We start from the raw sequence: 19,638 nt of genomic DNA on the forward strand, positions 1-19,638 counted from the left end.
TTCACTACTCCACCAGGGAGGCTCCCCGTCGCCTCCTGGGAAAGTACGTGAGGGCGGGGCCAACGGAGCTCCCGCCCCTCTGCGTTGCCTTGGAGACCAAGTGTGTCTCGTTGCAGTTGAGGTTGGACTTGAGTGGTGCTTTCTGCTGGTGCAGGTGCGGGCGCGGCCGGGTCCCTGGGCGCAGGGCCTCCCTCCACTTGGCGGAGCTTAGAGGGCCTGCCCTGAGACTGCCCCTGCTCCTTGATGGGCTTGTGGGGCAGGCGCGAGAGGAGCCTGCTGGGCTTCTCAGCATTCAGTAGGTGCCTAATGAGCGTGGCCAGAATCAGGCAGCTCCCTCCCTCCACGTTCTCCTACCCAGGTGTCCTTTGTTGTGGGGGGAGGGGTGCGGGGGAAGTTCTCGAACCGAGTTCTGCGCCAGTTGGGTTGGCTGGGTTGAAATCCCAGCTAATACCTTGGGCACGTAGACTTTTCCCGGAAGAGCTTGAGAGAGTGAAGCACAAGCAATAGCTATTATTCTTTGTCCCCAAAGTCAATTTCAGATTTGCGCCTGGCGTGGCTGGGAGAGCCGACCTTCTCAGTGAGTTCGAGTTAGGTTCTTGCCTAAGGTTTGTTTCCCTTTTGCTTCTTCGCACCCCTCCCCCTCTTCTTCTTTTAAAGTAAAAACCCTGAGGCCTGATAGGGGCCCTGATGCTTTCTCCCAGGGTAGAGGAGTCTCAGCCCCGGTGGACTCGGCCAGCCTGTCTGCCTGGGGATCCTTGTCCTCGGGGGAGGACTTGTCCTCGGAGGGGTAGGGGGAGGTTTGTCAGTATCCGTCCGGGTCTAATAGAGACCAAACCCCAGACAACAGCTTCCCTGCAGGGGTGTCCAGCCAGAGGCCAAGATGTCCTCAGTGGGGAAGGTGACCCAAATTCCCAGCGGGAAATTCTACCAGCAGATCTTCGAGGCTGAGGTAAGCCTATTCTTCTGTTCCCCCTTTTCCTGCTCCCCCCTTCCCTCCGGCCCCCTGGAAACTTCCCTCCCTCTGAAGACTTCCTTGTCTGGAATCTAATGAAATAAGGGCTTTGAAATTGCTTAGATTAAAAATAATTCTTATTGGCTCCTGAAATGTAAGGATACAAAATAAGAATGTCTGTTTCTGAAAATTAGAAAATTAAAATTTAATTTAATTTAATTTAATTTAAATTACTCAGAAATAGCCATTGGGTATCCTGGAGCTTTTACCTAGCATGAAAGCATTTCTTATTTTTCTGTTTAAAAACTGGGTTTGATTCTATAGCAGTGTCTTAAAACCTACTTTTTCCCTGGTTAAATTATCCCAGAGACCTTTCCGTGTCACTGCACATTCACGAACTTCACGATGTTTAGTGGCTGCCTAGTTTTTGACCTAGGACTTCCCATAATTTATTAAGGTAATAATGCCCTCTTGACCGCCATATAGGTTGTTGGCATTGCCTTGTCATCTATAAAAAACTGCACAGATGAAACAATATCTTAAAAGAAACACACAGACTCAAACCCTTCCTTTGAAGTTGTGTACTGCTTATTTAAAAGGGATTTTTATTCCTACTTTGAGCCCTAAATAATGCTCTCTGTGGAAGGCTTGGAAATTATAATAGCATAAAGAAACAAAAGGAACGAATTACTCACATGATCCTGCGCCCTCGAAGCAACCATTCTTAACGTTTGGGTTATTTTCTCCTCGTCATTTCTCCATACATTTAAAGTTTTGAGATTATAATGTATAATTTTGGTTATAATTTTAATTATACTTTTTTTTTTTTTTTTTTTTTTTTTTTGCCCCTCCACGCTCCTTGCGGGATCTCAGTTCCCTGACCGGGGATTGAACCTGGGCCACGGCAGTGAAAGCCTGGAATCCTAACCACTGGGCCACCAGGGAACTCCCTTAATTTATGCTCTTAATTGATATATTTTATGGTATATCATATCCTGAGCATTTCCTCATGTCATAAAAAATCCTTTGTAAGTCTCATTTTTAATAAATTCCTAACATTCAACTGAAGGGTCATACTGGGTTTACTCAACCAATCTCCTATTGTTGGACAGTTCCATTTTTCCAATTCCTTATGATTATAAATGCGGGGATGAGCATCTTGGTCCTCATTAAAATTTCTTAAAAGATGCCCTCCTAGAAATGGCTGAATGACTGATATGGGGAGGGGAGAGCCCACCTGCATGGGGTGTGCCCTGGGGTTGCAGGCCTCCCTCAAAGTGCCTTCCTGCTGGCCGGCTCCCACGTGACCTTCTAAGACAGCACAGTCAGCCTGGGTGCTGGGAAGTCTGCAGTTCTGATCCCCCTAACCTGGATCTTCCTGGATTTAGGTAAAGCTGGTCCGCTCCCTGGAAGCGACCAGGAAGCGAGCTATGGAGCGTTCCATGGCCCCAAAGGATGGCAGGAAGCTCTTGATGAAGAAGATGGATATTCGTGAAGGGGAGATGATGTCTCCTCGACAGCGGAAGTGGGTGCACAGCCTACCCAATGACTGGGTCACAGAAAACCCTGTTCTCTACAGGTAGGTCCTGCTGTCCAGGCCACATCCCACACATTAGGGGTGGTCAGAATTTTCAAAAACTCAAAAAGAGCTCACACAAGATGAGTACCAGATAGGTATGAAGTCCCAGGTACCTCCCCTGAGAGAGAGAGGTAATAACAGCTACTTTGCAGGATTGTTTGCTTCTCCCTGTCTTCCGCCCTCTCCCTCACTGGGCACTGGGTATGCAGATCCCAACCTCCTGGAACTTGAGGCTTCAACAGTACATAAATAAGCAGGTCTCCCCAAAGGGGGGAAGGCTCTGACACCAAGGACAGGGTGGTGGGACAGGAGTCAGGAAAGCTGTCTGAGGAGAGGCCTCAGCTGAGATGAGAGGATGAGGAAAGGAAACATGGAGCAGGGCTCTGAGACAGTACCGGCTTATCTGTTCCAGAAGGCTGAAGAAGTCAGCGGGCCTGCGGAGAGGAGTGGGAGATGAGGCCAGGAGAGGTTTGCAGGCCACAGTCCGTATTTTGGACTGTACTGAAGTGACCAGCTGATTTGCATTTTTAAGGCCTTCAGGTTGTGCGGCGTGTAGAATGTGGGGGGTTGCAAGGAAAGGCAGGGAGGCCAGGGAGGAGGCCACCACAGTCCACGCAAGCTCTGTGGGGCTGTGAGAGGGACACAGGGCACTTCAGGTTTATTTTGGAGGCAGAACCCACGGGACTAGGTGACAGATTGGGTGGGAGGAGAGGGCTCTTGAGAGTCCTAGGTCTCTGGCCTGAGCGCTTGGGTGGACAGCAGAGGTGCCATTCCCTGAGATGGGAGCAAGTGGGGTTGGGACAGGGAGATGAGGAGTTCCTTCTGAACTTCCGAGTTCAGAAATTGAACTTGAGATTCCTGAGCATGCCATTTCAGCTCCCTGAGCTTAGACTCCTCAAGCAGGGAGAAAGGAACGGAAAGGAAAAGGAAAAGTGCTTCCTCACGGGGCACTTTGGAGAATGTAGCAGGAGCTGGGCTTCCCTTAGGCTCGTCAAGCTCTGCACCAGCCATAAACCTTCTCGAGTCTGGGACTCTGGGACAGGAAGTCAGTCCTGCTGTATCTGCCTTTGTGTTCCTTTTAACCCCCATTGGAGCAGGGATTGACTGGGTAAAAGTTTCTGCCCTGCCCTTTGAGTTTTCCCAGGAAAAGGTCCCCTGAGGCTTCTGACACTCAGCACCCTGAACAGCTGGGCAAACCCACTGGCCACCCAGGCACAGACTGGAGGTCGGCATTCTCCAGCCCTGTCCCTGATGCCCCATGCAGGGATCCAGAGGCACACACAGCTGGAACCTGACCATACTCCCTCCCACCTCCTGGGAGGATAGTCTTGTGCAGCCTGGCTGTGACTCTGGCTCCTACAAGGGTCCCAGGCCCCTCTCAGCTGGCCTGTTTTCTACCAGACTCAGGGACTCCTGACATCTCCCTGTGCTTCCCGAGGGTCCCCTCCTCCCCAGAGTTTAGCCTAGAACCACCTATCCTCCCCATAACTGGATATAACATCAGTCAGGCGCTCTGGCACCCACAGGACACTGTTTGGGGAAAGGCACTTCTCATGGAGGGTGCTGGCGTTGTGCTGGCTTCCTGGCACAGACAGACAAGGCCAGCTCTGCTTTGGACACAAGAAGAGAGATGTGCTTATAACCTACCAGGCCCTGCCACCCTCAAAGCAACTGGGATCACTGACTCAGCATCGGCACCTCTCTGGGGTGCCTTGTCCCCTCCTTGAAAATTTGGCCAGCCAAACCGGTCAACTTGTGCATTCATTCACACAGGACAGGACCTCTGGTGGGTGGAAGAGAAACTTGGGATACGGGTAGATCACCACTAGTGTAAACCAAGCCCCCAAGTTCCTGGGACAAGTGGCCAAGAAGCCAGAGCCGTTAGCAGCTCCCATAGTTGGGGCACCCGGGCTCTAGTGGGGCCGCCTTAGTCCAGGGGCATTTGGTTGACAAGGCTGAGAGACCCACCTCTGGAGGGCCAGCCTGGGCCCCATCAGCTGCCACCCAGGCCCTGCAGTCTTCCTTGGTGGTAGGTGTACCATGAGGACTACATACGAAAAAGTCTGGAAAGTGCTGCACATGTCAGGGCCCCGAGGAATGGCAGGCGTCACTGAGAACTGCATTTCTGTGACGCTTGCCCTGTGGACAGCACATTAAGGGATTTTTATTCCAAAGCTGAGGTCATGCTCACCCACCTGGTCCTCCCTACTGAGATAGTTTGTCCTGGGATCCCAGCTCTCTCCTCCCACACCCAGACCCCATGAACCATGGACCTTGGCGTCACATGCAGGGATCTGGGAATCCCAGCGCCACTTTGTCCAGTGACTTCCCTCCCTCATCCCCCATCCTGGACAACGGGGTCACCCTGGCTGCCTCATAGGATGGGTTGTTGAAGAAGCAAATGAGGAGCGTGCTGAATGCTTAGCCCCAGTCTGGCTTTCCCAGGTTGGCCAGGCCCCTTGTGGCCCTCAGTTTCCACATGTGGAAAATGGCTCCTGCCCACCACTCACACTTGTGCAGCCAGAATGGAGCAAGATCCCTGAGGGCAGACCCCAGCTTCTCATCTGAGGACTGTGGTGTCTGCTGGCAGCAGATGCCCAGGCAGTGTTTGTTGGGGCACATCCTCAGGGCATTTTGCAATCAGTGGGCCCAGACTTACCAATTCCCAGGGTGTGTCTCTGGAGACCCAGAGCTACCCTGGAGGGGAGCAGGGTGGGGTGTGTGGCGGGGGGTGTTGGTTATTGTTTTCCTCTGCTTGTGCCTCAGGGAAAAGGAAATAGCCAAGAAGGAAAAAGCTCAAGAGAGTGAGAACAGCATTGCTGCCAGAGAAGTGCGGGGCCTCCCAGACACTCCCGGTGAGCCGATGTTCAGACGTGAGGGCGGGCATGGCCTGGGCCAGAGAGCGCTCTGTGGGGAGCTCCTGGAAGCACTAACGTAGAAGCACCTGAAGGTCCCGCTGTTCCTCTGCTCAGCATCATAGAGGGCCTTCCCCGGAACCCACCTCTCCGCCCCGCCCCTCTCTCCTGGGCCTTTGCCTCCCAAGCGTTTCCCCTGAACCTCCCCTGAACCTTCTCCCCAGCACAGGGAGCTTGGGGGGGAGGAGGGGCTGCCTGCACAGTTAGCATTTCCTGATGAAACCATTTGGTAAAGGATGTAGCTTGCTCTTCTGTGATTTCACAGGAGGGTTTTTCAATCTGTATCACATTACCCTGGTTTGACTTTATCTAGATATGGAGGCTCTTTTTCTTTGTAATTAAAAAAGTAATACATACTCACTATAGATAAAGGAAGGAGATAAAGCAGAAGGTGAAAACTCCGCCTTCCCAATAGCACCCTTTCTCCGCCGAAGAGTGCCCACCGCCCATGAAACCACATAGTGTCCCGGGTCCCACCTGTATTCAGAGGACAGCAGAGCGCAGGGTGAGCTCACAGACCCTAGAGCAGAGGGCCCACGTGCCAACCCCTGCCGAGCCTCTGACTGCCTTTGGTCTTGGATCCCCATGCCTGAGTGTCCTCACTTGTAGGATGGGGCCGGTAATAGAACCTGCCTCTTGGCTTCATCCTGAGGAGTAACTGATTTAGAACAATACCTGGTGAATGGTAAGTGCTGATAAGTGTTGGTAATTCTTATCTGTGTATGTATTTTCTTCTATAAAACTTAAAAAAAAAACCCTAAATGTTCCTATTCTATACATACCATTTGGAACTTTTTTTGAGCATTTAACTGTATATGCAAGACTTAATCCCCTACAGCACTTAGGGACCATGTTCTTTTTCCTTAAGTCTCTGACACTGCTGGCCTGCTTTGGGGGGCCATCTCCTGAACCCAGGCACTTGCTGCCTTGCTGTCTTTTCCTGGGTACTCTGACCTCGCCTTGGAGCTCTGAGGGCAACCTCATCACCTCCGTTGTTCTCCCCCAGTTCCTGAGAGGAGCAGCACCATCACCCTTCAAGAGCTAGAGGCTTACAAGAGGAGGGGCTATGAGAGTGCTCTAGCGAGCTTTAAGGAGGAGATCGATCAGATTGGGATGGTGAGAATTCTCCCTCTCGCTTGTCTTCTGTTCCTGGACCGTTCCAAGGGGAGGGTGGACTCCGCACAGCGCCCACCGCCCACCGCCCCTCCTCCCAGGTCCTCAGTGGCTCACCAGGTGTAGACAGAATCATAGTAGCCATGTTTGGATGGCTTGCTACAAGTTCTGATTATGAGAAGAACTCTATATGTCAGGTACTGTTATAACCTCCAGTTTATAGGTGAGGCCGAGAAAGTCCTCCCTGATTTGGCACGTAAGGGCCACGTGGGAACTGGACTCTGGATCTGATGCTAAAGCCCAGTCTTTGATCTCCCTGCTCAGTCCTACTAACAAGGGGCCAAACGGCCTGACCCTTAGGCACTACCCTCAATTGGGTCACTGTTCCTCTCCAGAGACCTCTAACCAGACTAATCCCTGGAATATTGCCTAAATGAGACCCTTCTTTGCCCTTTCAGGTCCTCTCTGGGCCCCGGATCACACTCACCACTTTCTCCCTGAGTTCCCTGGATTCTGGGAGCTGGTAGTAGACCCAAAGCACCAAGAAGGTGCTCTCCCGGCCAGCTTATCACTTTCCTAATATATCCCAACTGGACTTGAGCTCTGGTGTCACCATGAGCTCAGTGGCTTTGGTCACACAACCGAACTGAGCCTCAGTTTCCTCATCTGAGGTACTCTTGGAATTATTTCACTGGCCACTTCTTTAATGAATATTTGTTGAGCTCCAACCATGGACCAGGCATAAGGTCAGCACGTACTTTGCAGGCTATGATGAGCACCAAGTGAGTCTGAGGACAAGGGCTCACACATGATGTGTGTCCCGAATAGTGCTGCCCTAGTGCTCTGGCTGTGAACAATTAGTAAACCTGAACTCTTTAGGTCTAGGTAAGAGTTACTGTTTTTGTGAGAGGACCACAGCTGGCACTTCCCTATTATAGGGTTGGGGGGGGGGTCCTTCCTGTCCCAGGGGTGTTGATACCGTAGCCCTCGCCCTCCTGGCCCGTTATAGGAAATGGAACCTCTCATCTTGGAGCCAGGAACCCTTCTTTTAAAAAAGCTGGCTGAGTCTGACGAAGACATCAACAATCTCTTCGAAAAGGTGGAAAACGACAACAACCTTGAAGACTACACCATCCAAGTAGGGGTCCCCTCGTGGCGGGACCCGCCCTACCTGCGTCCTGCTCCTTTCTTCCCTGCCACCTGTTCTCCCAGCCTGACCCAAACTTCTTGGCACAGACCCTGTTGGAGCTGCGGGATCAGGTGGCCGAGAAGTTCCTGCTCCAGAAGCAGGAGATCGAGGAGCTGGACAAAACGCTGCACTCGCTTGAGTTCTCCCGGGCAGACAAAGTGAGTTGGCCTCCAGATGTGCTCTTGGTGATTTTCACTTGTGGGATTTATGAGTCATCACCTGTTTTTAGTTCTCCAGGAGAAGGGAGTCACTCACCGTGGTGCCTTGTCATTTCTAGCTAAAAAGTGTGTTGAAGAAATATGTGGAAATCATAGAGAAAACTTCCTACCTCACGCAGCCCGACGTGTACAGGCTGATCAATAAAGAAGCCATGGTGAGTGGTTTTCACGTGCAGGGGATGAGCCCGCGGGAGCAGGACCCCAGGATGCCCTAGAGCCTGGGTCTCAGGAATGATGGGCTTCTCATATATAACATTTCCAAGTAACTCAGGTTGGCTACTTGAGTTCAGAACTAGAGTCTTTGTTAAGTATTTTCAATAGAAATCTCTCTAGTACATTTTATACTTCCCTGCCATGTTCTCTGCCAGTTAACCGAATACTGTGTCGTCAGTGTGACCAATGCTGATTTTAGGAGCACCTACGGGGCCGTGTCTCAGCTACCGTGGGCAATGCTATGTGTGCTACAAGACAGAGGCGTGAGCTCACAACTGTTGTGGTCTCAGGGTGGTGTGTGCACTCATAAGTGGCCTCAGCATGCTCTGTATGTCTAGTTTTTCTAGTGGTTCTTGTCTTTCCTCCTGCTGTCTGTCTGTTGCTGAACCATGCCTGCTCCTCTGGCTCTGTCCCCACTGCTTCTCTGTCCACACCCTCAGCCTCCTCCAAATGCTTTCTTTGGGATAAAAAAAATACAAGAAAATCAAGGTTGTTCATGAAGGGACACTTCTTTTGGCTACTCAGAGGTACATTCTCTTGTATAGGTTTCTAGGTCCTGTACAGAAAGCTGGGCTTGCCGGTTAATGGGCCTCCTGGCAGCATGCAGGGTAGAAGGAGTACAGTGTTCAGAATCACAGATGGACTCCAGCCCAGGTCTGTGCCTTGGGGTCCTGGACAAAGCACAGACAGAGAGTGAGCACAGACCCCCCTCTCCACTGCCCAGACATGAAAGTTCCTGAAATTACTCAGCCCTGGCACCTGGAACTCCATGTCCATAAAATGAGGATAGTGAGGGCTTCCCAGTGGTTGAGAGTCCGCCTGCTGATGCAGGGGACACGGGTTCGTGCCCCGGTCCGGGAAGATCCCACATGCCGTGGGGCGGCTGGGCCCGTGAGCCATGGCTGCTGAGCCTGCGTGTCCCGAGCTTGTGCTCCGCAACGGGAGAGGCCACAACAGTGAGAGGCCCGTGTACCGCAAAAAAAAAAAAAAAAAAAATGAGGATAGTGATACTTAAACACCAGTACTTGGTGGGAGGATGACGTAAGAGGACGCAGCAGTGGCCGCTCTCATTTTGAGACAAGCAGGAGTTCCTAACTTTGAACCATTTGATCGATTAGGGGAGTCAGAGTTAACAGTGTCCCACTTATGTTTCGGCATTTGACTTTCCTGTGTTTATTGTGTGCATAACAACTGGTGCTTCCTACTTGCTCTGTGTGCATCTATCTCATTTAACTTCACCAATTCCTTGTGCTGTAAATGGCATCATCTTTACATTATGACTGTGGAATTGGAGGTTCAGGAGATACTTGCCAATGCCCCCCAGCTGGGAACAGCCGGCATCAAACCTCAGCTTGCAGTGAAAATTGTTACTGAAATTTCTGCCTGCTGAGCTTGGCGGTTCTCACCCTTGCCCCAGGGCAGTGCATAGAGGGCTTTGGGACATGCGTGGGGCATTTTTGGCTGTCCCAGTCCTTGGGGGACTTGGGAGAGGCTGCTCTCATTTCAGGGGGTGGAGAGGCTAAATGGCAGAACAGTGTCACACAGTGAAGAATCATCCCGACTGCCATGCCAAAGGTGCCCTGGTGAGGTCCGCTGGGAGGACTGCCAAAGAATGTCCTAGCTCTGATCTCATTTGGTGATTGGGTACTGGTTCTCATCACAACCGTATGTGGCTGGTCCCTGGTAGCATGAGCACTCTGCTTTTGGAACAAATTTATTAAAAAAACAGTTAAACACTGAAAGCCTGCTGAAGTGCTTAACTCCAGTGAACTTAGAATCACCTTTTTAAACAAACAAACTGAGGTGGCCTTGGAGCTGGCTTGAAACTCACATGGTCATGGTTAAGCCTTCAGGGAAGACCCTTGTTATGTCTGTAGCTGCTGAGCCCCAGGCAGCTTCCTTGAGTGCCCAGCGACCCCACAGTACTCCTCAGACGCTGCCACGGCCCTGCTCGGCCCTCGGCCCGCAGCTCACCAGCCCCCTCTCCAACTGAGCCCTGTTCTGACCTTGGAGAGCCCCCGCTCTATCTAGAGCCTGCCCACCTGTGACTGCAGATCATAAACCACGCCCTGCTGGGCAACCGGAGGGCCCTCGCCCAGCTGTTCGTCAACCTGATGGAGGCCACGCTGCAGCAGGAGCTCGATGGCCACCGCCGCTGGCAGGGCCTGTTGGATGCCTGGAAGGCTCTCAAGAAGGAGGACCTGGTGCAGGGTTTCAGGTTGGTGGCTGCCCACCCCACCCGAGGCTCTCCCCCTGCCCCCCTGGGCGGCAGCATAGGCGGGCGAGGGGGGCACATTCTCCCTCCCTTTGTTGTTACTTTAAAATGCTCTTGCTTTTTCTGGTGGTAAAAGTAATAGGTGCTCTTTTTTAAAAGTCAAAATAGATAAAAGTATAAGGACGAAATTAAAAATCACCATTAATTCCTCACCACAGTGAGAAGCACAGCTGATATTTGGTATATTTTCTCCCAGGCTTTTTTAGACCCATACTGCGTATGTAGATTTGTATCTTATTTTCTTCGTACACATTTTCTCATAAGCATTTTCTGAGCACTGTACAAATTGTTTGAAAATGTTAGTCTGATTATCTGCCCACTGTCCACTCTTTACTATTACTGGGCCAAGGAGAATGGCCATCCCTCAGGCTTGGGACACTTCCCACCCTGTGGTAGCAGGTTTTACCCATGGGAGGCAGGGTGAAGAGAGGGCCCATCTCCAAGCTTCCTCCACCAGATGGCACTTTTGTTAATACTGACACAAGGGTCCTGGAGCTTTTGGCCAATAAGGAAGGCTTTCTTTTGCTAAGAAAGGGACTCTTGGGACCAAGATGTCTGAGGACACCAAAGAGTGTCTGTCTGTGCTGTAGCCGTGTGGGTGGGAGGCCCATCTGTACGCCCGTATTTCTAGATGGAGAGCACCAGAGTCTGACGCTGGGGAGGAAGGAAAAGTGCATTGAGGTCTGGCTGCACCTGTACTTTCCCTGTGACCTTGGTCAAGGGCTTGAACATACAGAGCCTTTTTCTGCAGGTGTTGTGATGAACTGGTGATAGGGTTTCAGTGATGGTCAACAAGATGCTGTATGGAAAGTGCCTGGTCTTGGCCTGGGCTTAGGCTTGGGAGGTTGTTAAGATGTCAGTAATCATCATCGGCAGTGATGGCAGGAGCTGACATCTCCTGGGCATTTCCCAGGAGCCAGGCATGGTGCTAAGGGCTTTGCTCACATTATCTTGCTGGGTCCTCACAAGTACTCCTTGAGGAAGGTACTGTCATTAGCTCCATTACAGAAGAGGAAACTGAGATTCAGCGGGGGCCACTTGCCCAAGGTCACAGAGCTGGAGGCGGCAGTCAGGCCCCACACCTGATCTGTGCCTGCTGGTCCCTCCATTCTTCTTTCCCCCGCTCTCCTTCCCTCTCTTTCTTCCCTCCTTTCCTCAGAGGCCCGGATGGAGGGGAAGGGGCTGGGAGTGGTGTCCGGGTGCTAGGGTTCTGCACGTTCTTACCGTGGGTCTCATCCCTTCTCTCCCATCCACCTTGCCCCTCCCCTCCTCTGCATGGTGCCGACGTGTCTGGACGCCCAGTGAGTTCATGGACAGTGAAAGGATCCAGACTCCTCCAGCTGTGCAGATGGAGCTGGAGACCATGTTTAAGAACCAGAGCGCCCTGCAGCAAAAGCAGCTGGACCATCTCTTCACCATCTGGTACAGAAGGAGGGGCCGCTGGGGAGGGGCACCTTTCGGGGGGTCCATGGGGGAGGCAGGCACAGTCCTCAGCGTTGAACTTTCTTCTGAGGTGTCCTCCAGACCCGGCCATCTCCCAGTTCTCTGGTCCTGGGCTGGTTGCCTGGGTCCATGTTCTGGGGTGTCCCCGCCCCAGTGGCAGCAGGGCACATGACACATTTGCTGCAGAAAGAAGTTTAGTGTGGCTCTGCCAAAGAGCTTGGAAGGGGGTAATGGCAGGGGCGAGGTCGGAGGGGAGCGGGGGAAGGAGGGGCCAGGTCAGGGGCTAGACTTTTCCTGAGGGCAGTGGGGAGCGGAGTGACTCCATCAGCTCTGCAGTTTGGAGGGTGGGTAGAGGGGTATGAATGAAGCTGAAGGCTCGGAGGTTGATGAGGAGGCTGCTGCCATCAGACAGGGACCTGTCAGAGGCTGTGGATGCTTCCCTCAGACCTGGGTCCAGCTCTGATCCCATGATAAGCTCTTTGGAAGGGGCATACTGAATGTTCTAGACCCTGGAAGCCCACCGTCTGGGGAGCCTGTAGCATCCACCCTTAGCAGCAGGATGGAGCCTGTGTGGCCCTGCAAGGCAAAGACATTTCATGTGTTGGGACCCGTGCACCTCCTTGGTCCCTTGGATGTTGAGATGGTCCCTCATTGGACGCTGGGATGCAGGTTCTTCCCGTCTCCCCACCACAGAGCTCAAGTTCTCCTGGGACATAAATGACTATTAGGACCCCCACAACGTGAGCCAGAAGGACTCCCTCAGGTTTGGCATCTCCTGCCCCATGTGCAGCCACATTTTCATGCAGTGTGAAATTAACAACGTGGATAAAAATCTCAACACAAGGAAAAGTGCTTTTGTTGTTTTCTCTGACTCCACTTATTTCGGACTCTGAGTCCTTGTTCATAAAGCTGAGCAAAACTTAGCCTTTCTTGGGGATCCTGTCCACTGAGGGAAAGTTACGGAATCCCACCCAAAGCCAGGCCTGGTAGTGGGAGTCTGGTCATCAGAGTTTGGTCCACACACATGCAGCTGGGCAACTGCTGCTGCTTCCAGACTGTTGGACGAAGGAATCTTGAGGAGGCCGCTCTGAGCCCCCGAGTCCTCACACCCAGGCAACCGTTGCTGTCCAGAGATGTGGGTCTTGCAGCTGCTCCCACGGTGCCACCAGGAAGTAGGCTGGTGCTACTGCCAGGCTGGCACTGCCAGGCAGCCGCCATCCTGCTGTGTCTGCACCTCCCCCTAGCCCCTTTCTTTAGGTAAGGAGACAGTCCTGGTCCCCAGCGTCCTCCTCCTCCCCAGGGCTCTCAGCCCACTCCCACAAATGCCTTCTCCTCAACAATATTCTCGACTCTCCTAAGAACTTAGACTTTTGCAAACAAAATGCAGAAAGATTTTTAGGCTGATGTCTTTTATGCCCCACCACATCCCTCATACAGGCTGTGAATGTGGGGCTGACTGCTGCCTGAGTGGAGGGGAGAGACAGGGCCAAAGACCTGGAGAAAAATGCATTCATTGATGCTTCTGGCCAAAGCTGGAACGCACTGTATAATGGCAGTGTCTGCAGGCAGAGCATGGAGCTGGGTGTGTGATATGACCTGGCCTGGAGGAAGGTGGGGGCAATTCTAAGAAATCAGAGGCAAGAGCACATTTATAGGACATAGGACCCAGCAGTGGGAATATATAAAAAGGTGAAGTCAGGACATAATCCCACTGTCTGGAAGCATTGCAAACACAATGCTTAAACACACAACTTAAAGTTGCAAAGCCTTGATCACAGAATTCCAGTGAGTGTCGAGCGAAGGTTTGGGTTTGTGGTGTTTGTGCAAAGAGGTCTGGACAGCTCCCACAAAGCACACTGTGTAGACACCACCTATGTTTCCTTGACCTGTCAGCGGCTGCTAGGGAGCCTTCTAATCAAGCCCGAGGAGCTGTTCCATGGAACTGCCTCATATGGGATCACACGTAGTGCCCACGTCCCATCCCTGCCCAGAGCTCCAGGCCTTCCTCTGTAAACCCAGAGCCCCAGATGTCCGGCGAGGATCCTTGTTTTGGCGCATGCCAGGCCCTCTGCAGGCTTGTGGACAATGATGGCAGAGGGGTGGGGAGTCTTATTAAGATTGCCATGGCCCCAAGAGGGAGTTATCCAAAAATCCCAGGAGAATCCCCATGGATTTTCCTGGACTCAGTACGTATATGTGCATGTAATTTTAAAATAGTTTTTAAAAATAAAATTTGCATTTTGGAGTAATGTTAGATTTACAGAAAAGTTACAAAGATAATACACAGAATTCCTGTATACTCCTAATCCAATTTCCCTGATGTTGTCACCTTACACTGCCAGTGGACACTTGTCAACACTAAGAAATTAACTTTGATGCATTCCCATTAAGTAAGCACCAGACTTTTTGGGATTTCACCAGTTTTTCCACTAATGTCCTTTTTCTGTTCCAGGACCCAATCTAGGATGCCACATTGCGTTTAGTGCAATGTTTAGACTTGAGATTATGCACTGCACACTCTTGTACCTACCTTTTGCTCTTTACTGTCCCACTATGAGGGGGCTGCCCAAGACCATCCTGGGTTACACGTCTTGTCCTGACATAATTGTTAATCGCATCCCCCTTTCACTGGCAAAATGTCCTGGTTTGGACAGTAAATAGCATGTCATATGCATTTTTCCACATCACTAAACACCACCTGTAACTTCCTTAGTGGCTTAAAGCAACAATCATTTTTTGCTTCTCATGATTCTGTGAGCTGGCCAAGCAGTTCCCTGTGGCTGGGCTGGATGGCCTCACTCCCGTGTCTGGAGCATCAGCTGGGGCAGCTGGGGCCTCTCTCCACTTGCTCCCTCAGCCTCCAGGAGGCTAATCCAGGCTTGTAGCCATGGTGGTGGTGCTGGCAGAAGAGCTCCCTACAGCAAGAGAGGGCAAGCGGAATGCGTAAGCCCTTTCCCCAAACCTTTTCTGTGTCATGGTTGCTAGTGTCCCCTTGGCCAAAGCAAATCTCAGGGCCAAGCCTAGATCCAGGGGTGGAAAAATAGACTCCACCTGCTGGTGGGAGGACCTAACAATACTGACCATTTTTCAATCTGCTACACTCTTTTTAGTGACTACAGAAGAGAATTCATGTATTTTATTTAGACAATTCCCTATTGTTGGAATGAAGGTTGTTTTTGATTTTTTGAGTGTTTATAAACAGTAGTTAAGCAACTGTCTTAATGCGTAAACTTTGTATGCATTTTATATTGTTATCTCTCATTAGGTTCCTCAAAGTAGCTTCCTGGGTTGTGTGATAACCATTTGTTTTTTTCCATTAGGAAAATTCAGTTTTATTTTCTAAGTAACAGGCTCAATAATGTTATTAGACCTTTTCAAGAGGTATGCTTTTGGCACCAGGAAATCCCCAACAGTCACCCATTTCATCGGTATTTACGTAGATACTTCCCTAGACCCGTGTTCCTTGAAGATGCTACCAATTTTGGTAAGTGAATGTTTTATTCAAGTATGGCTCACGTGTCACATCTTCCTTCCCCAGTGACCTCCTGCCCCCCAATTACAGCAAAGCTCAGCTGACTGAATGGCGTTCTACTCTCAACTCCCTGAATGAGCACCTCGGTGAGTGAGGTTTGTGGGATCCCACTTGAATGTCGCCAGAACTCTGCTCAAGTAGTAGCATTGTAGCAGCTTCAGTCTGTCAGCCGGTCATTTATGTGAGAGTCTGTTATAAACTCAGGAGTAGGTGGCAAGTCCCTCTTGGGGAAGAAGGGTTGGGGTGTGGAGAGAAGAGTAAGCTCTGAGGGTTTATCTCGGACCCCCAGACCTTGCCTGGCAGAGCCCCTCCTCCTCCCCCCACCTCCCAAGTCACTGTCCAGCTGGTCCCACACTCTGACCCCTGACCACAGCATGGAGCCAGAGGGATGGCTCCAAGGACCACCTATGAGGACGGCTCAGGGGCCAGATCCTGGATGTATGAGGTGCACTGTCCCCACTCTGGGACCTAGGGGAAGTCATGGCCTCTCTTGGCCTCAAATTCCTCCTCCATAAAATAGGAATCTCAAGAGGAGTAATAAAGGTACCTACCTCATGGGGTTGATGTAAGAATCACGTGCAATCCTGCAGTCCAGTCATAGTTCAGTGCCTGGCTTACTCAGTGCTCAAGAATAAATAGTAATGTTTAGAAATTCTCTATAACCAGGGTCCTCAAACTCCAGCCCATGGGCCACTGCCCGTTAGTAAATAAGGTTCATTGGGACACAGCTCCACTCATTTGTTTACATACTGTCTCTGGCTGCTTCTGCTCTATAACAGCAGAGATGAGTGGTTGCAGCAGAGACTGTATGGCTCTCAAAGCTGGAAATATTACTATCTAGCAGAGTTTGCCAAGTCTTGCTCTAGAAGATATATTCAATACAATATTTCAGTCTCCTTTGAGGCAACCCAGTAAGGTCAGTGCCAAGGAAGTGATCATCCAGTTGAGACCTGCAAGGCAAGTACAAGGTAGCCAGGTCCAGGGGTCAGGGGAGCTTTCTAAGCCGGAAGACTAGTACGTGGGGAGGCTGAGAGGTCAGACAGAGCTGGGGCCTTCAGGGAAAGGAGAAGGTGGCAGGCGAGGCTGGAAGATGCCAGAGGGCCAGACTGTGCTGGCCATGTGGCCATGTGCAAAAGGCTGAACTTTATCCTAAAAGCAGTGGGAACCCAGTGGAAGGTTCTGAGCTGGGAGTGATAAGGTTAGAGGGGGGAACGGATCAGAGGGGTACAGGAACAGAAGCACAGAGACCTGGGGGGGCTTCATCATAGTGACTTCATAGGAAGGGTGGAGGTGTGCTGGCCTAGGCAGCGGCCTTGGGGATGGGAGAAACCAGCTTATGGCCTCTCCTCACCAGTTCCACTACACATCTACCCTCCCCAGTGTTCTTTTTTTTTTTGCGGTACGCAGGCCTCTCACTGTTGTGGCCTCTCCCGCTGCGGAGCACAGGCTCCGGACGCGCAGGCCCAGCGGCCATGGCTCACGGGCCCAGCCGCTCCGCGGCATGTGGGATCTTCCCGGACCAGGGCACGAACCTGCGTCCCCTGCATCAGCAGGCGGACTCTCAAACACTGCGCTACCAGGGAAGCCCTCCCCTCCCCAGTGTTCTAACTGCCATTCAGCCTGCCCTCCTCCCAGCCCTTGTCAAGGAACAACCACCACACAATCTTTGTGTTATCTTTCAGTTTCTAGAACTGCCAGGAACATTAAACTTCAGTTCCTTATCTTAGACACCAAGAGATACACTGAGGTGACTATAAACCAGAAACAGTAGGGCGGAGGAAGAGGAGAAGATCAGTCAATCAATCAGTCCATCAGCTTTGGAATGTTCTGCTGGTCCATTCGCTTCTTAAGGGGTTCACCACAGACATGATCTGTAAACACTCCTTAATTTGCACCTGGTTACTGTTTTGTGACTTGGTGCAACTCCCCCAAAAGAGTTTCACCAGCCTCAAAACTGAGTCAAGAATTAGGGTCAGAACAGAAAAAGGTGGCTCCTTATTTGAGGTCCTTATCTTGGGGTGTTGGGAACTTTGAGGCAAGGGAGATAGCAGCCCCTGAACTAAATTATCCCCACTATTGAGGCACTTAGCTGGGGAGAAGCCTCTTCCCTGAGCGATGGGGAAACTCCTCTTCCCAACCTCCCCTCTTCTTCTGGAAGAGCTGCTGATGTCTTTTTTCCACCTATGGAGATGCCTACCACGTGGACTGCATGACGCGGATCCGCTTGCAGTATGAGAAGACCTGGCAGGAGTGCCTGGCCCAAGTGCAGAAGTGCAAGGTGGGTGCCCCTCCTGACCCGTCTGAGGAGAGGAGCACAGGTCATGCCCCTGCCCCTCTCCAGCCCGCACCCCCTGCTTTCCCTCCACGCTGGCCTCTGGGCATTCTGAAGCTGTTCCCTCAGCCTGGACCCTCTTCTCCCCAGCTGTTCCCACCTACCCCTCAGTGGCCCCCAACGTGACCTCCTCCAGGAAGCCTTCCCTGACCCCACGGACAAAGTTTTACCCTCTGATCACCTCAGCCTTCACCCTTGACCCTTTGTATCACTTCACTTTATTTATTCAGTGGAGGTCATGTCATGGGAGTTATTTCCAATGCTTCCCTTTTGTAGATAGTGTTGCCACTGGCATCACACACAACTTCACTCCACCTGCCCACCTCTGTTAGAGGGTGAGACAGCAAGTCCTCTCACAACCCCCTTCAATTACAATGCCTGGTTTTCTGAGGTGCAAGGACATACTGTGTCAGAATGCCCCCTCCCTGCCTCCTTGGGAAAACTTTAGATGAAAAACCCCCAAAAGCCTAATCATTTTGAAGATGGTGTAACCTGCCGGCTCTGGCGGTAGGAGTCCCCAAGCCATGAGAGTCTCACCTGCGGGCCCCAAGAAGCGCCTGTTCCTCCATCCACCCCTCACGTGTGTGTCTGTCGAGCTTTGGCTCTGCCGCCAAGACTCTGAGGTGAGCAGAGTTCAGGGGAGCAGAACGCTCGCCAGCGCGGTGCACGGTGCGCACGCTGTGGTCTCTGGGGGCTGTGCCACATCTTGCACCCACTCTCATCAGATCCTACAAGGCCCTGCAGAGTGGGTGTCGCTGGCCCCATCTGGAGGTGAGAAGACCCGTTTGCAAAAGGCCCAGGGGCTGTCCGAGCCCACAGGGCTCTGCCCACTTGCTCTGTGGCCTTAGGGGCAGTCACGTGCCTCTCAGTCAGCCCTTTAGGGGCGTCAAACTTTAGGAGTAAAGCCTGGAGGGAAACCTCGTGCCCTTGGAGAGCCTCCCCAAGACCACACCCCCAGCGCTCACCACCTCGTCACTCACGCCCTCCCCAGAGCCCCGTGGCCCTGTGGCCCTGAGTGCTGACGCCTTGTACCCATGCTCATGGCCCCTGGTTGGGTGCATGCAGGGGGTGAATGCTGACGTCCTCATGTACCCCAAGAGCACTCTGAGCCTGACAGAGGGCGCCTGGTGTTCCTGGGCAGCGGCATTGGAAGTATACCACTGGAGACATGTTTTTAATTTGGGGGAGGTTGATTTATTCTAGATTTTGTGCATAAATCAAGTCTTTATTAATATGGAGAGCTGGCTTTCCAGTTGGCCTAATTCCAGACAGGAAATGGGAGCCGTGTCTGGCTTACAGCAACGCTGAGGCCGTGTAGGATGGCGGTTGATGTCTGTAGGGTGTGCAGTAGGATAGTTCTGAGTTCAGATCCCAGTTCCACCACTTGCCAGGTGTGTGACCTCCATCAGGTTCCTTCACTTCTGTGAGCTTTAGTTTCCTATCTGCCAAACGGGGCTAATGAGAACACCTCTGGGGGATTCAGTGAACAGGGGCAGCACACAGCACCTGGACACAGTGGGCAGATAAAGCTGGACTGTCTCCACCGCTGTGGGAGTTTCCGCCGCGTTCTCAGGGATGGCTGGGAGGTGATCTCAGGGGGCAGCACCAGCCCTGAGGTGAAGCCCCCATCAGTCCTAAGCCGGGCTCTGCCTTGTTCCTCTCCAGAAGCAGCTGCTGGACTGGAAGGCCTTCACTGAGGAGGAAGCAGAGAGCCTGGTGAGCCCGTCCTTCTTCCAGATGGTGGGAAATCTCCAGAACAAGGTGGAGGAGGAGCTGGAGGTCTTGGATGTGCGTAACTGGGGACCCGTGCGGCTGGAGAGCAGGGTGGGGGGTACCCGGCGTGCTGGGCTGTGAGAGGAGTGGGAGCCCAGGGGCTT

At 52.0% G+C, this 19,638-nt stretch overlaps 1 protein-coding gene across 1 annotated transcript in view; it reads left to right on the plus strand.

The window, feature by feature from the left end:
- Positions 1 to 540: 540 nt before the first annotated feature.
- CCDC180 (coiled-coil domain containing 180) overlaps positions 541 to 19,638 on the plus strand; it is a 56,091-nt gene continuing 36,993 nt past the window's right edge. The window contains exons 1-13 of the mRNA XM_082638122.1: positions 541 to 577; positions 841 to 949; positions 2,341 to 2,531; positions 5,298 to 5,386; positions 6,453 to 6,562; positions 7,569 to 7,697; positions 7,796 to 7,906; positions 8,026 to 8,121; positions 10,234 to 10,397; positions 11,757 to 11,876; positions 15,436 to 15,515; positions 17,619 to 17,707; positions 19,427 to 19,549. Of these exons, the coding sequence (XP_082494248.1) occupies positions 881 to 949; positions 2,341 to 2,531; positions 5,298 to 5,386; positions 6,453 to 6,562; positions 7,569 to 7,697; positions 7,796 to 7,906; positions 8,026 to 8,121; positions 10,234 to 10,397; positions 11,757 to 11,876; positions 15,436 to 15,515; positions 17,619 to 17,707; positions 19,427 to 19,549 (1,371 nt within the window). The 5' untranslated portion in view covers positions 541 to 577; positions 841 to 880. The remainder of the gene's footprint in view (positions 578 to 840; positions 950 to 2,340; positions 2,532 to 5,297; positions 5,387 to 6,452; positions 6,563 to 7,568; positions 7,698 to 7,795; positions 7,907 to 8,025; positions 8,122 to 10,233; positions 10,398 to 11,756; positions 11,877 to 15,435; positions 15,516 to 17,618; positions 17,708 to 19,426; positions 19,550 to 19,638) is intronic.

This window comes from Mesoplodon mirus (genome assembly GCF_964341445.2).
Source record: "Mesoplodon mirus genome assembly, chromosome: 1".
NCBI lineage: Eukaryota > Metazoa > Chordata > Mammalia > Artiodactyla > Ziphiidae > Mesoplodon > Mesoplodon mirus.